This window comes from Monomorium pharaonis, chromosome 1 (assembly GCF_013373865.1).
Source record: "Monomorium pharaonis isolate MP-MQ-018 chromosome 1, ASM1337386v2, whole genome shotgun sequence".
Lineage (NCBI taxonomy): Eukaryota > Metazoa > Arthropoda > Insecta > Hymenoptera > Formicidae > Monomorium > Monomorium pharaonis.
The window spans coordinates 32,607,887-32,630,363 of record NC_050467.1 but is presented as its reverse complement, the minus strand read 5'-3'; the positions used below and the strand labels follow the sequence as shown (position 1 = coordinate 32,630,363).

General features: G+C 32.3%; 1 protein-coding gene across 1 annotated transcript; it reads right to left on the bottom strand.

The window, feature by feature from the left end:
* Positions 1–20,645: 20,645 nt before the first annotated feature.
* On the bottom strand, positions 20,646–21,561 carry LOC118645401 (zinc finger BED domain-containing protein 4-like). The gene has a single exon (XM_036286326.1). The coding sequence runs from the start codon at positions 21,529–21,531 to the stop codon at positions 20,740–20,742; it is 792 nt and encodes a 263-aa protein (XP_036142219.1). The 5' UTR covers positions 21,532–21,561; the 3' UTR covers positions 20,646–20,739.
* Positions 21,562–22,477: the final 916 nt, after the last annotated feature.

Below are 22,477 nucleotides of genomic sequence, written 5' to 3'. Positions count from 1 at the left end.
TGTTCCAATATTCATTTTCAATGGTAGTTAATAACAAACTTTCGTTTGTTATTTCAAATGTGTTTGATAATACATTACGGAGTTTAAAAAAGTTTAAGAAAGTACATATAAAATCTGAAAGCAATACAAAAAGGTAATAATAAAAATATAAAGTAAATAAAAATAAAAAAGCAAAAGAAGAAAGGATCAAAAAGGGAACAAAATTCTATATAATTTTCTAATAAAAGTAATTTCTTTTTTCAATTTTAATCTTTTATGCTCATTTAATTTTATCCTGCTTTAGATCATTTTAAACATCTTTATTTCAATAATATTCTTCTATACTATACTCACTATACACTTCTTTTTTGCTTTCTCTTTTAACTTCTTTTTGCTTTCACGCTATTATGCTTTTTCACACTCGCACTTTTTGTTCTTGCTCTCCTTTGCTTACTTTTGCACATGCACATGCGCGCGCGTCCTCACACACACACACACACACACACACACACACACACACACACACACACACACACACACACACACGCACGCACGCACGCACGCACGCACGCACGCACGCACGCACGCACGCACGCACGCACGCGCGCGCGCGCGCGCGCGCGCACACACACACACACACACACACACACTCTCTCTCTCTCTCGGTCTATCTTCTCTCTCTCTGCTCTGCTCTCTATATTTATTGCTCGGATATGATCAACCCCCCCCCCCCTCCTACTCCTCCTATCCTCCTCCACCCTACCCCCACCTATATCTCTCTCTCTATATCTCTCGTCTCTCTCTATCTCTCTCTCTCTCTCCCATCTCTTTTCCCCCCCCTCTCTCTTTCTCGTGTACTCTTTATCTTATTTTCTTTCGTTTTCTTCATTTCTCTCTTTTTTTTATCTTTTTTCTCATTCTTTTTCTTATTTTCTTTTATTCTCTTTTCTTTAGTTTTCTCGCGCTTAAAATTATTAATTTAATTGTTAATTTAATTATTATAATTATATTTTGCACAGAATTTTAATTAAAAATGTCAAATTTTGAAACGGAACTGTCAAATCTTGAAAGAGAATTAGAAAAAATTGACCCTACCGAATTATTAACAAAAAATGAAGAATTGGATGCAATTCAGATTTTTGATTCGACAGTGTAAGTTTTTAAATATCATTATTTTATTTTGTTAATAAGATTTTATTATATATAAATAAATAACATTTTCAACAATTGTACTTCATTACTCGGATATTAATACACGCTTAGAGATGAAAAACATCAAGCCAATCTCTGCTGATGACTGTATTTAAAATATATATATTGATGCACAATTTTAAACTTTTTTTATAGTGAAATAATCGGTTATATTAATGGGATCGAATCTCCCAGAATAGTCGGGAACAACCAACAATATAAAATTTTAAAATTTTTCTTAAATAATGGCAGTGGGAGACGAATACAAATTGTTTCGTGGAATGATGACATTGACAGAATAATTCCATATATTATACCAAACCATGTAAATATTTAAAAAAAAAGTATAACAATTTTTTCACTTTACTTGGAATTACTTGAAAAATCCTACAAAAATACCTATACCTTATTCTATACTTTCTCTATTTCTTTGTCTTTACTTTTATATTTTTACTTAATAACTTTAAGTATAATGTATTTTTTAAATAACATTAATAATATTAATAACATTTAATTTAATGATTTTAATGGAGATTGTTCACCTGGATGGCGTACAAGCCAGAATTCCTAAAATAGCATCTTTTAATAATGGTAACGTTTCCTACGAATTGCTAATACGCAAAAATACTGTGATTTCTGATTTGGGGAAATATGAACCCACTCCAAATTCTCAGGCTAAACCAATACCAGTTAAATTAAATGAAATATTAAATACAACTCAACGCATTAGTACGCTTTAATATACATAATATTTTAACATATATAATATACATAATATTTTAACATATATATATATATATATATATATATATATATATATGTGTGTGTGTGTGTGTGTGTGTGTTTCAAATAAAAATATAATTTATGCAATTCGGAATTTATACATAAATATTGATGCAAATTTATATTTACATATGCATATTTTTCAGTTTTGCAAGCTTACATTAAAACAAATTTTTCGGAATCACATGACAATAAACAAAATAAAATAATTGCATATGGTTCGATAACAGATGGAACATATAAAATAGAAGTCCATATTATAAATTTTGATAAACAGGAATATAATAAATTTGGAATTCAGAAAGGAGACAAGATAGAGATAATTGGAACTGTTCAAACGACAAGTATTTATGTTTAGTATTAGTATTTTGTGATGAATAATATATTTAACTATATAGCTTTAATAATAATATTTTAAATATTTATTAAATTATTTTATTATTATAATAATATCTGTTATTTTAAATTGTTTTAACAAAATTGTATATTTTATATTTGTATTTTACATTTATATTTTATTTCGTGTTACTATTTATCCATAATAACTCCCTATTAATATAACTATTAATTATTATTTATCCATATTTTTATAGGTGATCCAGTATATTTACTGGTAAATGATACAAATGATATTCGAAAATTAACGGGTCGCATGAACTTATCCAAATTATTAAAAGGCGTTCAAATTCCTCAAAAAAGAAAAATGTCGGAAACTTTACCTGAAGTAATTTATTTAATTAATATTATGATATTATGTATAACTTAATTTATTATAACATATTTTACAGATAGAGAAGAAACGACATTCAATATAAAATATAAAATTTAAACAATGTGACAATTTAAAAAGTTTTAAAATTAATATTATTGTTAATACGTAATATTATTATTTATAAGTTATTAAATTCAATTAAAATAATATTATAAGTTAAAATACACGCAAGAAATTTAATAATTTTTATTGATCAAAAGTTCATCAAGTACAAATAACTTAAGTTTGTATATAAAAAAAATTTAAATAAAAAATAAAAACATTTTACGGATTAAACAGATTTTATTATTTTTTAAACAGATTTTCTCACTTTTTCCACCATAATCATTATTAATTTTAATTATACTATGTATTGTAAAACGAAGACATAACATACTTACATAAAAAATAGTGTTTATTTACCACACACATTTATTTACCACACACACACACACACACACACACACACACACACACACACACACACACACACACACACACACACACACACACACACACACACACACACACACACACACACACACACACACACACACACACGTGCGTGCGCGTTAATAAAGAAAGAGAATGTAGAAAATTTAAAAATTGAAATAAAATATTTTATAAATATGAGTAATATTATACATTTATGCTAACGGATACCGAAGTTTTGAGGAACAATAAGGAAAACTCAGGGAATATCTTGGTTTCGAATGATATATTGAATGCATTGCTTTGTCTTCTGGCTGCTGGATCAATAATTGCATCATCAAAAATTCTTATAAATTTTTTGAAAGAAAAGAGAATGTAAAAAATTTAAAAATTAAAATAAAATTATTTTGTAAATATGAGTATTAATGTTATACATTTATGCTAATGAATAAAATACTAAGAAAGAAATCGTTACGTCAAGTCATGATGTCTTTATTAATTCTTTTTTAATTATGTATCCGTTTTTAATTATTTTTGTAATAGAATTTTTCTTAAATAAATTTATTCCTATAGTTTTTGTTAATCTACATGTATAAAATGTATTTGTTTTTTTTTTACATGAAATATATTTTTATATATTTTTATATATTTTAATATATTTTTATATATTATGTAATTATTTATAAATTTACATAATTTTACACAAACACACACGCGCGCGCGCACGCCCAAATATACACACACAGAAAAAAAATATAGCCAATAATATATGTAATTGCGAGCTGCTAACTACATAAAATATTCAATACAATAATATTTACTGTTAATGCTATAACACTCTTCTTTTTCTTCTTTCTTACACTCTCTTTCTCTCTCTCCTTTTTCCGCTCCTTCTTTCTATAGAAGTCACTGTTTCTCCTTCTGTTTCCTTTTCTGCTTCTTCTTTCTCTCTTTCTCCTACTAATCTATTTCTTTTCCTTCTTTTTTCTAAAAAATTATAAAATTTTAAAGATACTATTGTTATTTCCGATTATATTATTACTTAATATATCTCTTTATTACTTACCTTATTACTTACACACTTTTGATATAACCAATTTTGACGTGAAAACACAACTGTCAAACACAACTGTCAAACACTACGAAGCATGCGACTCAATGATCAGCGAAAGAACCAATCAGCATCGCGGATTAAAGGCAACAATTCTTCGAGACTTTCGAGATGACTTCGATACATTCGATAAATAAATAACATGGCTTTTTTAGAAAAGGAAAGGAAAGGATTAACATTTCTAAGTTTTAGATAGACATATCTGTGAAATATCTATGATATATATATGTGATAATTTAGTTACGTTATTTATAATTATAATAAGTATTTTTTATAGAAAATTAATATAAATTAGAATTATTATTTTTTATTATTTTAATAGCTTATAATTATTATTATACTAGTTGTAGATTATAATTATTATTATAGTAGGTTATGAAGTAGAATCTTTAACGATGTACCTTACATGAAATCTCACACTCGGGTGTACGGGCATTCGGGTCTTCACCTTCTTGAGTAGAGGACCACTAGGTTTTCGGCCCAAGAAACACTGTAAAAAGATTTTCCCCCTTGTAAAAAAAATATAACTTGTTTCGTTAAATATTTGCTTTTAATTTAAACATAAAATGTAATTTTTATTTTATAAATTCTGTTAAGATTTTTAATGGCTTTCTTTCTTGTAATTGCAATGACTATTGATATAATAATTTCTGCAAAATAAAATATTTTTCTTACTTACAGAAAAATTTATTTTTCATTATTATATTAACATTTTAATCTCTACTTATTCACGCGCTCCTGTGTAGTCACGAAAGTCCGTAAATTTGTGATACGTTACTGTATTTAACTTGTAAGCGCATGCGTCGGCTTAGCGTGGCCGGGTAACCCAACCAAATCTGGCAGCATTGCCCGGAGCGGGCGAAGCCGCTTGTGCAGTTCTATTCCTAACTTCGATTCGTCTTAGTCTCTCTCCGCGTTAGCGCGCCGTTCACCTCTCTTAGAAGAGTCTTAATCTATAAGTTCTACCATTTCATTGTGTAACCAAAAGTAGTGAATAAGCAACTAATTTTTTGTAATGTGGCAAACTATTTGTATTTCTTATTAATGTTTAAATATACGCGTAGTGTTTAACAATTATCAAAGTGAGTGATTCTTAAAAACTATCCACACATCGATCCCAATATTTTCGCAACCAGAGGAGCACAGCTCAGAGCATTCACGAAAAACAATCAAAGCATGCAGACCAGCAAGGGAGAAGTTCACCTAAAGGTAGGACCATCTCAATTATTAATTAACAACGCTAACAACAAATTAACTGCGACGCCTCCCTCTAGCCACGTGTCGGCAAATATAATCCTTTGGAACACCCGATCACAGAGCTACAGCTCGCGAATTAATAATCTCATCTTAACTCATTTCACAGCGACGTACAAGCTAATGCCATTTTTCTCATGATTGATCATTAATAAAAGTAATCTCATTCATGGCACGTGGTGACGCTATCATCCACGCTATCCGTACCGCCATTTTCTCGGGACGCGCAGTCATACCGTCAGCGACGCCACTAACGCCGCCATCTTTTCCGAACGCGTGGTGACGCTATCACCCACGCTACCGACGCCGCCATCTTTCTGAACGTGTGACGACGCCATCAGTAATATCCTGGCGTCCTTTCTCTTTGTCGAAACAATAAAATTAATAAAATAATATACTGCAAATGCAAATAATTCATACTCAATAATGCATTGAAACGATTTAAAATGTGCCCGCGTCATCCACACTGAAAAAAAAAGCTTAGTAATAGCTATTAAATGTATTTTGTTGAGTGTATTAATACAATATTAAGTAAGTACTACCAAACATAATAATAATAACCATGCATTTAGTAATAATTAATAAATATTTATAAAAGCAAAATTAGCGTTTAGTTGTTACAACTAAATGATTTGTACTTATAACAAAATTATTTATTAATATTAAACAAATAATTCGGTAATTATTATCAAACTGTATGAAGAAGCTTTACTAAGTGATTTAATAACAATTACCGGAATATTTAGTAACTATTATTAAATATTCTGGAAATTGTTATCAATTCTGTTGGTAAAGCTTCTTCATACAGTTTGGCAATAATTACCAAATTATTTGTTTAATGTTATCAAATAATGTTATTATAAACATTTTTCAATTATTTTTTAAACATTTTTAAAACATTTATTTTATATTAATTTTTTATTTAATACAATAATTTTTATAAATATTTTTTAACTTTTTATTTACATTAAAAAAAATTTATTTTTGATTTATTACTTATGCCCAATTTCTTCACCTAATTCCCGATAAAGAATTTAAAGTACATTTATTGAAACAATGTGGCATGTTAATAATATTAAAAAATTATAAAAAATAACATTAAAAATTTTTTTTAATTTTATACGAACAGAGCAAAAACAGACTTTTTAATAAGTTATTCCACATGCTATTTTGCGCGCACATGTAAAAATAAGTAAAAAAACTGTAAAACTTCATATTTATTTATAAAAATGTAAGTTAACTATACATGTTTCATTCTTCTGACAACATCTATTGTAATGATCTATAACAAATATGTATGCATAAACAAGAAATGTTCATGGATCATCGAGACCGTACGCATTCTAACGCCTGCGTTAGGATGCGTACGGTCTTCGAAATCAAGCAACGTCGGCGATGGTTGAGACTTGGATGGGTGACCGTTTTTTCAGATATAGAGATTAAACATGATTTAACAAGATATACGACTCTGACTTGGCTGAAACATGTTGTATAGTCTTCTTCCTCTTACAAAATTACCGTAGAAATAATTAGAATTTATTTTTTGTTAAATTCTTGTCAAATTATATAGTAATTATGACCAAACAATTTGATAATATTTATTAAATCAAGCAACAGTAAAACCAAATTATTTAATATTAATAACAAATTGATTTGATATTACTTATTATATCATTTGGTATCTATTACTAAATATTTTAATCATATTTGCTAATTCGTTGGTTTATATTTATTATATAATTTGATAATAATCTTAACGCCTCATTACCAATTTCCAAATCTTAGATAAACCAAACTGCTTAGTAATGGTTACCATATTTTTTTGTTACATTAACTGAACATTTAATTGAAACTATTTCACCACAACATTTAGTAACTATTATCTAGGCTGGATTATTATTACCAATCTTTTTTTTCAGTGCACTAGTATCCGAGTAATGAGCCAGCGACCATATGACGACTGAAATGAGACCGCGCTCTGCGCGTATTATTATTTTATCGAAATCGTATGAATAATATTATTCTTTGTGATGAGTACTACGCAGACCACCCCGAGCCCATTCTTTCAATCGCGTGTATCGTCATTATCTTATTCATATTGGGACTTAGAAACGACTCAAGAATGTTCTGAATGCTACATTATTTTTCTCCTGACGCGAGCCTACGCAGATTGTAATACGTGCATTAGAGTGGGCGAAGGATTTTTCGAGTTTTTACGCGATACAGCCGACAAACTGTATAATAACCCGGAGCCGACCGTCGTCAAATTATCACCTCTCATACAAAATAGCCACTCGGAGTGGAGAAATTTAGCGTAATAAAATTTAAAAGATTCCTACATCACCCCCCTCCCCTTGATTTTCGTATCTCTAGTATAGCCACGATGAAGGCAACGTTATCGAGCATATCCGGAACATATACCCGCCGCGATGTAACAGCGGCAAATATTTATGTAAGCCGCGCGGTAACTTACGTAATAAAAAATCGAAAAAAGAGCTTTATTTTTTCCGCTGACGATGGCGGGGGGGGGGGGGTAGAAGTGACGTTGGACGGTAGTTTTGTTTATCAAAACCAAAGTTCGGAATTGTGAGGAATGTTTCTCACCGGACCGTTCCAGGTATTCGAGGAGATCCCGAAGAGTTTCTATGCACTCTCTGCTGCTAATGATAATTCTTTGTCACATAAAGATAGAGTCAAACGTGCCGAAATTAAATTAGCAGTGTGTCTCGCGGAACATAACATTGCTTTCAGTATTGTAGATCATTTGGTTCTGTTGTTAAAAGATATTAATGTTGATTCTAAAGTTGTACAAGATCTTTCACTTGCTCGAAAAAAATGTTCATATATTGTAAAAAATGTTCTTGCCAAATGTGAATCTGAAAAACTTGTTGAAAATTTAAAAACTTGTAAATTTTCTATTTTAGTTGATGAGAGTACTGATATTTTGGACACTAAAGTAATGTGCATTCTTGTTAAATATATTTCCCCTTTGAACAAAAAAATGAGTACTCAGTTATTAGATTTATTATCATTAGACGTGACAGATTGTTCATCCAGTAAAATTTTTGAGTTATTTAAAAATTTATTACAAAAAAAAAGAAATTCCTATTAAAAACATTGTCGGATTAGCATGTGACAACGCATCCGTTATGGTAGAATGCAATAATTCTTTTATAAGTCGCTTAAAATTAGAAGTTCCGGGATTAATTACTTTAAATTGTATTTGTCATTCATCGACACTTGTGGCCAGTAAAGCTTGCGAAAAATTACTTTCGTCTTGTGAAAACTTAATTAAAGGAGTAGCTACTTATATTTCGGGTAGTGCAAAGAGATGTGCAATTTTAACAAAATTTCAAGATTTGTTTAACGTAGATCAACATAAAATATTAAAACTTTCGAATACTAGATGGCTTAGTTTTCAAAAATGCATTGTTAGACTTCTCGAAAATTGGGAAGTTTTAAAAAATTATTTTATTTTAGCTGTTGTTGAGGATAAATTAAAATCCGCGGAAACTATTTTAGAACACTTTAATGACAATTCGATTAAAGCATATTTATTATTTTTGCAATATTGTTTAAATTTTGTAAATAATTTTAACGCTTTATTTCAGTCACGTAATATTTTAGTTTACACGTTGTATAAAAATAGTCAACAATTAATATTTCGATTTGCTCAAAATTTTGTAAAGTTTAATGTTTTAAATAATATTTTTACTTTGGACTTAAATGATAAAAAGAATATACAACACATCGACAAAATGTATGTGGGACCGGAGTGTGAAAGCTTTTTAAAAACTTTATCTGTAGAGTGCGCGCAACAAATCAAATTAAAATGTTTAGATTTTTATGTTACTGCAGTTAAGAAATGTTGAAGCGTTTACCATGTCAAGATATTCTTTTTGAACAATTGTCATTTTTAGATCCGAAAATAGCTTTATATAATGAAAGTCAAACTAAAATTAAAGATTTAACATATATTGTCGAACAAATAAAATTTAGTAATGTAACGCAGTTAGCATTTGAATGACGAATTCTGCTATCAATTTTTGATGAAAAAAAGAAAGAAGAGTTAGCTTCTCTAGAAATAGATGAGATGTGGAAAAATATATTAGAGTCTACAAATTTTGATGGAACAAAAATATTTCCAAATTTAGAATTATTAATTGAAATAGTTCTTTCTCTTCCACATTCAAATGCTGAGGCCGAAAGAATTTTCTCTATAGTTACAGATGTCAAAAATAAAAAACGTAATCGTTTAGCAAATGATACACTTTCCGCAATTTGTATAGTCCGGTCCAGCTTTCAAGATAAAAATATTAATTGCACTAATTTTGAGGTAGATGTTAGACATTTAGAACTGCGGCAAATAATACGGCAAATTTATATGGGGATCAAAATTCACCTAATGATGTTTAATTTTTCTTTTAATTTTTTAAAATTATTTTCCACAACAGCTTTCGCATTGATTGTTTCATTTAGCCATTACTCTCTTTATGCATTACTATCATATTCTGCTCTGTATATGCTATTCTTTTTTCAAGTGCTTTTTATTTATTATTATTTTTCAGAGCATTTTAATTTTATATTATATTATAATAGTACAATTTGTTGTGCAATATTCTATTATTAGTTTTTTATTTATAATTTATAATTATTTATTTATAATTATTTAAAAAATTTTAATTATTTATAATTATGTGTAATTATTTTTATTGAGCAGTATTTTTTTTATGTTAGTGCAATTTTTGTGCAATTAATGTGCATTTAGTTTTTTTTTAAATAATTGTACTGTTTTTGTTTTTTACTTTTCTTAAATCTTATTAAATTAATTTCTTAAATTAATAAAATTTTACTATTGTTAATAATAAATAAATTTTATTATTGTTATAATTATTACGTTTGATTTAAAAAACATTAATATTATATATGTTAATTACACATTTATTGAAGCTTCAGTTAAAAAACACGATTTTATTATTTTTTAACATATAAAGTAAATTAATTTTGTATTTTTACATTAGTAACAATGTTCCCTTTTTAAATTAAATATTGTTATGTAAAAAAGTTTAATTTTGTAAGTAATTATAATTCTTGTTTTGTAAAGAATACTGGTAAGGTTTTTGACAGTTTTCCTTATCCTAGCAACAAATGTTGGTATTCTATATTTCTGCCAAATAAAATATTTTATTTTAATATTAACAGTGTGTTGTGAACTTTTTGTAACTTTTCTTTCCCAGTAATTACATTTTTACAGTGTGTATGTGTGTTTTAATTATATATTGTTTTATACTTTATATAGTTTATTTTTATAATTCATTACGGGCGACCACCGGCACATCTTTTCGCTTATAGTAGCTACTTCAGTGAGGCCGCGTCCACCACGCATGCGCGAAAATTCCGTCCCACCTGCCACACTGAACCTTGTTGGTATTTCTGCGGGTAGTGCGGGTGCTGAAAATGAGAGACAAAATTCCATCTCGCTCATCTACTACCATGTGACGTTTGCATCGTCACTATAGCATCGTGTATAAATCATGTGGGTCGCCAGTCGCTCGCTCGCGCCACGCGTTAGCTCGCATGAAATGACATGTATGAGGTTATGCTGATTTTTTAATTGTCAATTTAATCATTGACACCAATGTAAAATTAATTAATCAGAGAGTAACATAGCTCAGATTTTACACTGGTGTCGGTGAGGTAGATGAGATGTTACGTGATATAAAATGTGTATTATTGCTGTAATTGTCAATGATAATGTTGTAAGGATGAGAACTATCACCATCACCAAGGTATTACTTTTGGCACCAAGATATCAACAATTATATGTTACTAGTAAAGAATAAAAATAGTATTATTAAAACCATTCGTTTAAAATTTTGTTAGATATAATTAATAGTTATTAATATTGATTGACAATTACAGCAACATTTAACCAATACACAATTGTTCTACATCATACAACATCTTATCTCTCATCGACACTAATGTAAAATCAGAGAGCTATTTTATTTTTAATTTTACATTGGTGTTGATGATTAATGGGTCACATAAGTTGCTCGGGCCACAGGTCAGCTCGTGTCAAGTGACATGTGTAGTGGAGGTTAAATCATTTATTTAATGATTTTTAACATCTCATCTATTTAATCATCGTTCATTAAAATTTTACACTTGTGTTGATGAAATAGATGAGATGTTGTGTGATGTAAAATTGTGTATTTTTATTGCTGTAATTGTCAATTAATCATTGACACCAAAGTAAAATTAATTAATCAGAGAGTAACATAGCTTAGATTTTACAATGGTGTCGATGAGGTTGATGAGATGTTGCGTGATGTAAAATGTATATTATTGCTGAAATTGTCAAATCATATAATTTAAATTTTAAATGAGAAATTTTGAAGCGAGTTTCTTAATTCATTGATTGATTTTTGTCTTCTGTGTAAATGTTTAAAGTTATATTTGTGGATTCAGCAAAGTATATATTCTTAATTTAATATTAATGTAAATTTTTATAAATATTTTAAAAATTGAGAACTTTCTCATCGACACTAAAATCTGAGAGCTATTTTACTTTTTCATTTTAATTTTACATTAAGTATATATTCTTATTAAGTATATATTCTTAATTTAATATAAATTTAAATTTATAAATATTTAAAAAACCGAGAAATTTAAAGCGAGTTGTTTAATTCATTGATTGATTATTTGTTTTATGTGTAAATGTTCTTTTTACACAATAAAGTTGTATTTGTGCATAATGCAATTTATTAATCAATGATTAAAATATTTGCTTCAATTAATCTATGTTACATCATAGGTTAAATTTGATGAAAAAAATTTTATCTTGGATTTATTTGATAAATAAATATGATATGTATCTATTTAGGTTGAATCAAAAGTATTACTTTTTGCTTTTTAAAAGAAGCTCACACATATATGTTACCTAGGTTGAATTTCATAAAATTATCTTGAATTTATTTGATACATAAATAAATGTGATTTTTTCCATCCAATGGTATATATTATTTAAGTTGAATTTGATCAAAAGTTTTATCTTGGATTTGTGATTTTTTCCTTAAACTAAAATATCACTTAGTCTATGTTACATCAAATAACATTTTAGTGACCAAACATAATTATCCTTTTAAAAAAAGGTAAAAAGGTGTGGGTTTCTTTAAGGAAAGACACAAATTCAAGATAATCGTTTTGATCAAATTCAATTTAGGCCTGGTTCCAAAACATGCTCTAAAGGAAAATTTCATTAAAAAATTTATATTATTATATCCGTTATATAAACTTTAGCTTTTTAATAAAATTTTTCTTAAAGAGAAAGTTTTAGAGTGTAACCTTAAGTGGTCTATAAACCTAAGTAGTTTATAAAAAAATACAAAATGCGTGATATCCAAACAAAATTACCTTTTTAAAAAGGGTAAAAAAAGCGCCAAGTGTGTGGTTTTCTTTTAACGAAAAATTTACAAAATTCAAGATAAAACTTTTGATCAACTTTAACCTAAGTGATATATGGAATAGAAAAAAATAATTTACTTATATGTCAAATAAGACATTTTTCATTAAATTCAATCTAAGTGATATATACATCAAATTCAATCTAAGTGGTTTATAAACACTACAAAATGCGTGATATCCCAACAAAATTACCCCTTTAAAAAAGGTAAAAAAAAGACGCCAAATGTTTGGTTTTTCTTTTAAGCAAAAAAATTATTGGATGATTCAACCTAAGTATTATATACTAAGTGTGTCAAATTCAACCTAAGTAATATATACTAAGTGTGTCAAATTTAACCTATGTAATATATATTCCTGAAATTTTTTAAGTTTATACTCACACACACAAATTAACTTCTGTACAAAAATAGTGATATCTAAATATTTTGCGCCAATTATAAGAACAAATATTTTTATAGAAACTAAAACATTATTACTAATCTTTAGCAAGTTTTTATAATATAAAACAATTTTTTAGATTTGACACTATAAAATGAGAGTATTACGTTTTTTTTCTTTACAAAAATAATGACATATAGAACATGCGCCAATTATAAAGTAAATGTTCATACGAATTAGAACATCTACTGTGTTATTCTTTGGCTGGCATTTATAGTTTGTCTTTTCATTAAGTCCGTATCAGACTAGAAATGTCGCATTCGTAAAACATAGGTCAGGTACAAATCTGAATATCAAATTTTCCCTTCCCATGGAACATTCTCCCCCCGTTGGGAGTCTAACGATCAACAATTAACATGAGAATTCGATATGAGGTTGCATAATATGAATTATCCATGTAATTTAATGAGTCATGTATTAGCGTTTACGTGCAAAGAGTAACAGATGTTGCTATAACATTCTTAAACTACATTCAGAAGCGGGCAAATCGTTTTTGCGTTTCGCTTGAAGAGTTCTTGAGTCGTCTTGATTGTAGCCACCCTAACCACTCCGTCGTCTCCTGGATGCGTTTCCACCACTCGTCCCAGCTGCTACCGTGTGCATGGTTGATTTTTATCCATGAGTATTACAATGTCGTCTTGTTTGAGACCAGCGTTTGAGTCGGTTCATTTTTGCCGTTTTTGTAGTTCGCTTAAGTATTCGATTTGCCACCTACGCCAAAAATTTTGGCGGGTCCTGGATATCAATCGCCAGGAGGTCAGTCGGTTCTCTGAAACAGAAACGTAATTATCTTCCGGCAGCATTGTGAGTGGTTGTCCCACTAAGAAATGTGCGGGTGTTAGTGCGAGTGGATCATTTAGATCGGTTGAGATTGGACATAATGGTCTCGAGTTAAGGATAGCCTCGATTTCGATGGCTAAGGTATTTAACTCTTCGTACGTGAATAAGAGATCTCCTACTACTCTTTTGAAGTGATGTTTAAACGATTTTACTACCGCTTCCCAAATTCCTCCGAAATGAGATGAGGAAGGGGGGTTGAAATGCCACGAGATTCTTTTACTCGTAGCGAAGTCATTATTTTGCACTTTAAATTCGTTGGATTCGTGTAAGGCGTATCATTCACGAATTTGGTTGTTAGCGCCTACGAAATTTGTTCCATTGTCAGAGTAAATGTTCGCAGGAATTGCCCTTGGCCCTATAAAGCGTTTCAAAGCTGCTAAAAATGCTTTGGTTGAAAGATCACTCACGATCTCTATATGAACGGCCTTGGTCGACATACAAATGAAAACGCAATCATATACTTTAATTCGACCGCGATTTTGCTGCTTTTTTTCTTTAACAAACATAGGACCGAAAAAATCTATGCTGGTGTTGTGGAAGGCTGTTGAATCGGGATTTTGGCAAGTCTGCCACTTTATATTCGACAGGGTTCGCGCGGATCTAATGCACCGTGTGCATTGTCTTACAATTCTACGCACTTGATTTTTTCCATCGAGTAACTAAAATCGATGGCAAAGCGTATACAGCGTTGTCTGTATATCTGAGTGAAAGTTTTGGTCGTGTGTTTCTCGGATAATTAGGTCAATGACGTGATTGCGAGAGGGTAATAGTATTGGGTGTCTTTGTGCAAGGGGGATATCCACCTTTCGCAACCTGCTACCGATGCGAAGCAGACCCGATTCGTCAATAATGGGGCTTAAAGCCGTTAATTTAGAACCCTTTACTTCCTCTGACCTTGAAATGCGATCAATTTCGGATTTAAATTGCGTTCTTTGAATATTTCGTAATATGCGTGTTTCGGCTTTAGTTATTTCACGATTCGTAAGCATGCCCTTGTTTTTGTTCGAGGACAGCATGCGTAAGCAATATGCAATGACGCGAATTAATCGCGTGTACGATGAGAATCGCAGAAAAATGTCATTTGGTTCAACCGGCAATATTAAACACGAGGCTTCCTTTAATCCGAGCACGTCTTTGATGGGAACTTCACAAGAGATCGGCCACGCCGATTCCGATTGCCTGAGCCACGGGGGGCTATCAAACCACGATTCGTTGCTTAGAAATTCCCGGCGAAGTTGACTTCGAGACAGCGCGTTGGCTGGATTGTTTTCCGACCGAACATGTCGCCATTCAATTTCCTTTACGATCTCTTGAATTTCTCTAACACGGTTTGCTTTGATTATTTTCAACGCGTTTGGCGATTTTTTCAGCCAATGTAGGACGATCATTGAGTCCGTCCAAAAAATAATTTAAATCGGTCTAAATGTGAAAGCGTTTGAAATTTCTCGGAACAGTCGTGCTAATGTTAACGCCCCGCAAAGTTCTAGTCGGGAGATCGTGATGTCTTTAAGAGGGATGACGCGCGTCTTTGCGCAACATAATCTCACGAGTGTGTTACCGTATTTATCGCGAGATCGAAAATATATGCAGGCTCCGTATCCGGATTTGCTCGCGTCGCAAAATCCGTGAATTTGAATATTAATCGCTCTGTCGATTATCAGCCGATGGGGAATGTTTAAATGGTCGATCAACTCAAGTTGTTCCGCGAATGATGATCATGACGAATGTAATGCGGCCGGAACCGATTCGTCTCATGAAATTTTCGATTTCCAACATTCCTGCATTAGTATTTTCGATGCGAGAATGACTGGTCCGATCAACCCTAAAGGATCGAAAATCTTCGCGATTTCCGATAAAATGTGCCGTTTGGAAATATGATTGACTGATTTTATAGAGTTTACAAGAGTTCGTCGCGACGCGCATTCCACGTAATTCCTAATGTTTTTAACACCGGATTCTCATTTGTTAGAAATTCTACGTCGACCGTTTTTTCTTCAAGGCTCTTGAGAGCTTGTGGGTGATTTGACGCCCACTGTCTTATATTAAAACCGCCGCGCCGCAAAATCTCAATAGTTTCGTCGCGGATTTGGATAAGTTTTTTGAGATCATTTGCTCCGGATATTAGGTCGTCCACGTATACATCTCTCATATTTTGATTTTCAAGTTTGAGTTTTAATATTTTCGTGCCGATTGGAAAGTTCGCACTTTCGTCATTCGCGAGTTGTTGTATCGTCCGAATCGCTAGAAACGGAGCCGAGGATACCCCGAAAGTTACCGTATTTAGTTGAAACGTTTGTATTCCAATTTTCTGATATTTACGATCGTCGGGGTGTATCCAGATTTGTCGATACATTTTCTCTATGTCCGCGGTAATTACGTACTTATGAGTGCGAAATCTTACTAAATGTTCGAATAATTTATCTTGGATGGTAGGGCCGACCATCAACGTGTTATTCAACGATATTCCCTTATTCGTTTTTGCCGACGCGTCGAACACTATCCGGACCTTTGTGGTCGTGCTCGAAATCTTTGAAACTGCGTGGTGGGGGAGATAATATCCGTCCTCCGAATCATCAGGTAATAATGACATGTGCCCTAAACGGATATACTCGTGTATAACCCGATCGTATTCCTCCTTGAGTTTCGTATTATTCGCGAGTCTTTTCTGTAATGCGTAGAAGCGGCGTAACGCGATTGCCCGTGAATTGCTGAAATCTCTTTCTGTTCGTTTAAACGGTAAACGTACGACGTACCGTCCCAAATCGTCACGTGTTGTGTTTTATACGTAATGAAGCTCGCATTCTGCGTCTTCCGACATTTCAGATTTTTTAGCGGTCGTGTTTTCGATCGACCAAAATTTCGCTATTTGTTCGGCTAGCTCGATTAATTGGCATGAAACGATTCCCGTTCTGTCGGTCGAGAGTTTACTCCGCCGACGACCCATCCGAGCTGGGCTTTTTGTAAGACTAAATCGTACTTATTTCGGGATAAATTAATTTGTCCGACGGACAGAAGCTGATATTGTATATCTGAGTTGTGCTAGCCTAGCAATAGTTTTCGAAATAAATGTTGTCACACTTATGTTAATTTTTAAGATTGTAAAAAGCTGGATATTTTGAACAATTTTCTTTGATGTAGCACTTCAAAAACAGTCACAACCTTAAAAATATTAGCGGTATTAGCCAGTGCATTGATTACCTGTGTTACGTCCCGGGCGTGCGGGAGGGACGGCGTCGCCAATATTCTCCCGTAGCCGGAGAGGAGGGAGAAAAATGTTAGAGGAACAGAGTCGAGCGGTCTACCGTTTCTCCGAAAATAAAGTAGTGGCAGGCAAATTTTACAAAATTTGATTCGTGATGCTTATATGCGAATTATATTCAACTCATCGTATTGCGGGTTTCTATTCGGAGGGGCCGGCATCCGTTTGCGAGATTGCAATAAGCGTCGGGCGTTCGGAATTATACGGATCTTCTCCTGATAAATTTAAATATTGTAGAAAGTCATTTAAAATGTCGTTACATATAAGACATTCGTCGAGATGTTGGAAAGTCGTTAAACGTGTCAAACATGAAATACAAGCGTCGTAACACTGAGAAAATCCGATATGTAGAGCGTGTCTCCGTTTTAAAACGTAAGGAAATACGAGCGGATTTCCCAGGAAGCACGGATATAGCACGCGGAACAGATAATATGTTCTCTGTCGAGACGGTGTTGATAAATTCGCGAGATAGAACATCTAGTGGATGCGATCCATTCGAAATAATGGGCCGGCCGCGCGTTAGTATTAAAAGACGCCGGAGAATGAAGCGAATGCGGAGGGCACATATCTAGCCCCCCCCCCCCTTCTTTCCTTACTCTGGGTCTTGGTCGGATTCGTCAGTGTGGTACGGAGATATAGATTGTGCGACGGTTACAGTAATTGGGTTGTTATAAAAGGGGGTGCGATAGCGCGCAGAAAGCGTGGGTATTAAAAATAACTCGAATTCCGCCGCGCAGACGTTGCAGTTATCGTATGAGGTAGCGGTATTTAATATTACGCAACACTCGGAGCACTCTTCATAAATGGGATTGATGCCACAGTAAATATAATGGCGGATTTCCTCGTCGTATACGCTAGGGTCAGATTGTTCGTCGATGCAATCGCGACAAATAATAGAGTTATCGACATGATTTCGTAAAAGTATGACTTTGTTGCACGAAATTATTTCGTTAGTAATACCACGGGGGTGGGAAAGAAGTTTACAATTTCGCGGAGGAACATGATTAATTACACCCATGATATTCGTGAAAAACACTTAATTTATTAAGATTACGCGACGATTGAACGAAGTCATAAAGCTGGTAGTAGGGAGACGTTGCGTATACAGGTGAGAGGGGTTAGACTCGAGTGAGCAAACGCGGCTCTCTACAGCGTCGGTAGTGGGAGGGCCGGAGACGGAACAATGGCGTCGTCGCGTGGCTGCGTAAAAATGGCGCGAGGCGTTCGGCCACGTGGCTGAGTAGCGGCGAGTATTTTATTTCTCGCGAGATTCTAAACACTCCGGATTTACCGTTCGGCACTGTGACTTAATCCAAGCACTTACCCTTTGTTTAGATGCATAAAACTCATACCTGGGATCCTCCTTAGGGATGTATGTAACGTCAACAGGTCGTTTTTCAACCGAGATCTGCACTGGCTTATACGGAAGATGCGTAGGGACGTCCTTCTCTATCGACGGGCGGATGGTGTAGGCGATAAATCGCGGGTCCTTAGCTGGGATGGCTGATAGCTTGATGCGAGACACGTAGAAACTAACGGGCACTAACTTATATTCACTGACTCTAACTTGCAATGATACAGTCGTTTCGGTTTTATCCGCGACCGCGTAATCTCTTTCTATACCGAGATAGTGAAGAAATCTGTAGGTAGGTAACGTTTGGTAAAGTTGCGCTTTAATCCTGCGAACTTGGTACTTGCGTCCGCCACATCGTGTTTTCGGCATTCGTGATGAAGATATCAGAGAGAAAATATGTATTCGTAATTATATAAAAATAGCAGCAATAGATCTACGACCAATCAACGCTGAAACAGTCGTTGCAGACCATGCGGGTCAGTCGCACCGATGGCTCTTACTCACAGCTTATGATTGATTGAGTATGTATGCGTAAAATATTTTATTTTATAGTTTCGAGATTATATTCATCACGAAATTGAATGAGAGGAAAGGCTTTTGTAAAAATAAAGGAAACAGGAGGTTTACTAAACAATTACTGTATTTACAATAATTAAATTTACAACTACTTATTAAAGTAAAAGTTTATAACGTAAATTATTTAAATTCAAGTGATAACAGTATCGGATATTGTTGGTTAAAACAGATGATCGCTGGTAAATATTCTATTAATCTAAGTTCGCTTTTCTAAATTCGCATAAAGGTATTTTAAGTTGAGAGTGATAATATTCTGTGTTTGATTACTTGGAATTAAAATGGAAATGGAAATATTCTAAGACATGAAAATATTCTAAGTTAAAATAAAAGTGGAAATATTCTAAGTTAAAATAAAAATAGAAGTATTCTAAGTAAAAATTGGAATGGAAATATTCTAAGTTAAAATGGAAATGGTAATATTTTAAGTGAAAATAGAAATATTCTAAGTTGAAATTGGAAATGGGAATATTCTAAGTTAAAATGGAAATAGTAATATTCTAAGTGGAAATAGAAATATTCTAAGTTGAAATTAGAAATGGAAATATTCTAAGTTAAAATGGAAATAGGAGGATTGAGACGACTCTACTAGTTCTCCGATTCTGATCTAAACTTAATCTTGATCTCGACTTGATCTGCTCTTCTCGTCCTTTTGCATAAGGATATATAGTTACGTAACCCTTCCTCGAGCATATCCCACTCTCGTCTCTTTTTTGGCGGCTCGAGCGCGAGGCTTCGCTGTTTGGGAGATGCACCAGCAAGGATGGGAGTGCAGTGGATTCGCAGAGTATTACAGGGTGTAGTAGTGGGAGTACAGACGCCGTATGCGGGAATGGTAGTAGCGGGAGTACGGACTAGGGATGTTCGGTTCTTCCAAAAGAATCGATTTTTGAATCGATCTTGAATCGGTTTCTTGAGACTCGATTCACCTAAAAAATCGACTCTAAAGAATCGATCTAGCCTAAATTGATCTAAAAAATTGTAGGAATTTTTTATATAATGATTTATAAATTATTGTAAAAATTTTGTAGCGTTTTAAAAATATACTATTTTTTAAGTTTAAAATATAATATTTTACATTTAATTTTTTAAATCAGTAGTAAATAAAACACAATTTTTAAAAAAGTATTATATTTTTTTTAATCTTACAAATGTAAGAAAATCGTTTTTGACGATTTTTTAAAAATTTTATAAAATATAAAAATACAACCACAATATATATTCTTTATAATATGTATCTGTTCTTTATGTATATGTAATCTGTAACAAAATCTCTAACTTAACTAATTTAATTAATTTCAATTAACTCATTCTTTCAACTGCCATTCTGTGATTGTCAAAGAGTTCAGAAAAAGTAATTGCTGTAGGTGATCTGGAGAAAGTCGATTTCTTTCCTCAGTTAAAATATTTCCAGCTCTTGAAAATAATCTCTCAGACGGTACTGACGTTGCAACCATGAATAAGTATTTTCTTGCGACTTTGCTAAGTGTTGGATAAATCATTTTGTATTTCTTAAACCAATAGAACATTGGATTTTCTTTCAACTTTGCCAGAGGTTGATGTAAGTAATGCTTTAGATCGGTTGGCATTTCGTCTTTGTCTCTATCATTTTCATTTCCGATTTGTCCTTTAACAAGATTTTCGTGATACGTCCAGAGGTTATCAGACTCCTCAGAATTCTCTACGTTTGCTTCGGTCATCATTGTGTCATCGTCAGGAATAATTGTTTGGTCAATTTCTTTTATACATTTAGCAATGTAATTGACTGATTGCGCACATGCTACAAGTTTGTTTTGCTGAAAATGCAATCGCTTAAATCGAGGATCCAGTATTGTCGAAACTGCAATAATTCGATTACATGTCATGTTTTCAAATCTTTTTGTGATTTGAAATTGGAGACGACTTATTACAGTTCGTGCGATTGACGTCTCTAAACGCAAGTCAAGCATTTCAATTTTCTTTTTTAAACAGTAGATCATTGGAATCATTTTGCTGATTGTGACATACTTTTCTCCACATAGTTCTTTTGTCACTTGTTCAACTGGTCGCAAGATTTGAAGAATTTCTTTTGCAAGTAGTAATTCATCTGCTGTCAACATTGGAGGTGAGCTTGGAATTTTCAATAAAATTTATCCAACTGTATCCGCCAACAGAATGAAGCGTTCCAACATATAATATGTGGAATTCCAACGCGTATCAACAGACTGGATTAACTTGAGGGTGCTGATCTTTCGTAGCTCGTTGGCAGCAATTGAGGATTGTTTAAAAAAAGTTACAATCGTTTTAATCTTTGTCACCAAAACTTTTGCATCATCAAAGTCCATGGTATGTGTAGCGACCAAATTTAACGTGTGAGCAAAGCAGGGAAGATGTTTATTAGTGCCCAATGTATCATTAACTGCCTTTAGAATGTTTGCTCCATTGTCTGTTATCATTAAAACAACCTTGTCTTTATCGATGTTCCAATTATTCATTATATTTTCTATCCACTTTCCTAAAACTTCAGCTGTGTGCCGTTCCGTTACTTCTGTTACACCTATTGTCGTAGATCGAAGTTCATCTTCAAACTCATAATGTGCTGTCATTTCCAAATAACTCACGTTGTTAAGTACATCGGTCCAGAGATCAGATGTAAGCGAAATATACTGGACGATATTTAGCCTATTTTTTGTAATTAATGATAGATAGTTATATTTTTCTTTCATGTATTTAGTGATTGATTTTCTTCCCGGGATACTGTACAAAGGAACAGCAGTCTTCATAAGGTATTTGAAACCTTCTTTTTCCACAATATTAAAAGACATATTATCTTTAGCGATCATGAACAATATGGCATTAGTTATTTCTCCAGCCTTTGATCCTTCCTCTGAAAAAAGAATTATTTATCTAATTATTTTAACCATTATTATAAAAACTATTTTTAAAAAAATAAAAATATTTTTTAGTTATTTTGTATTTTTATAGATTTGTTTAAAAGTATGGTCAATTCTTGGTTAAAAACAAGATCTTTTATTCGTAGGAAATCTTTCAAACAATTCGGACTCT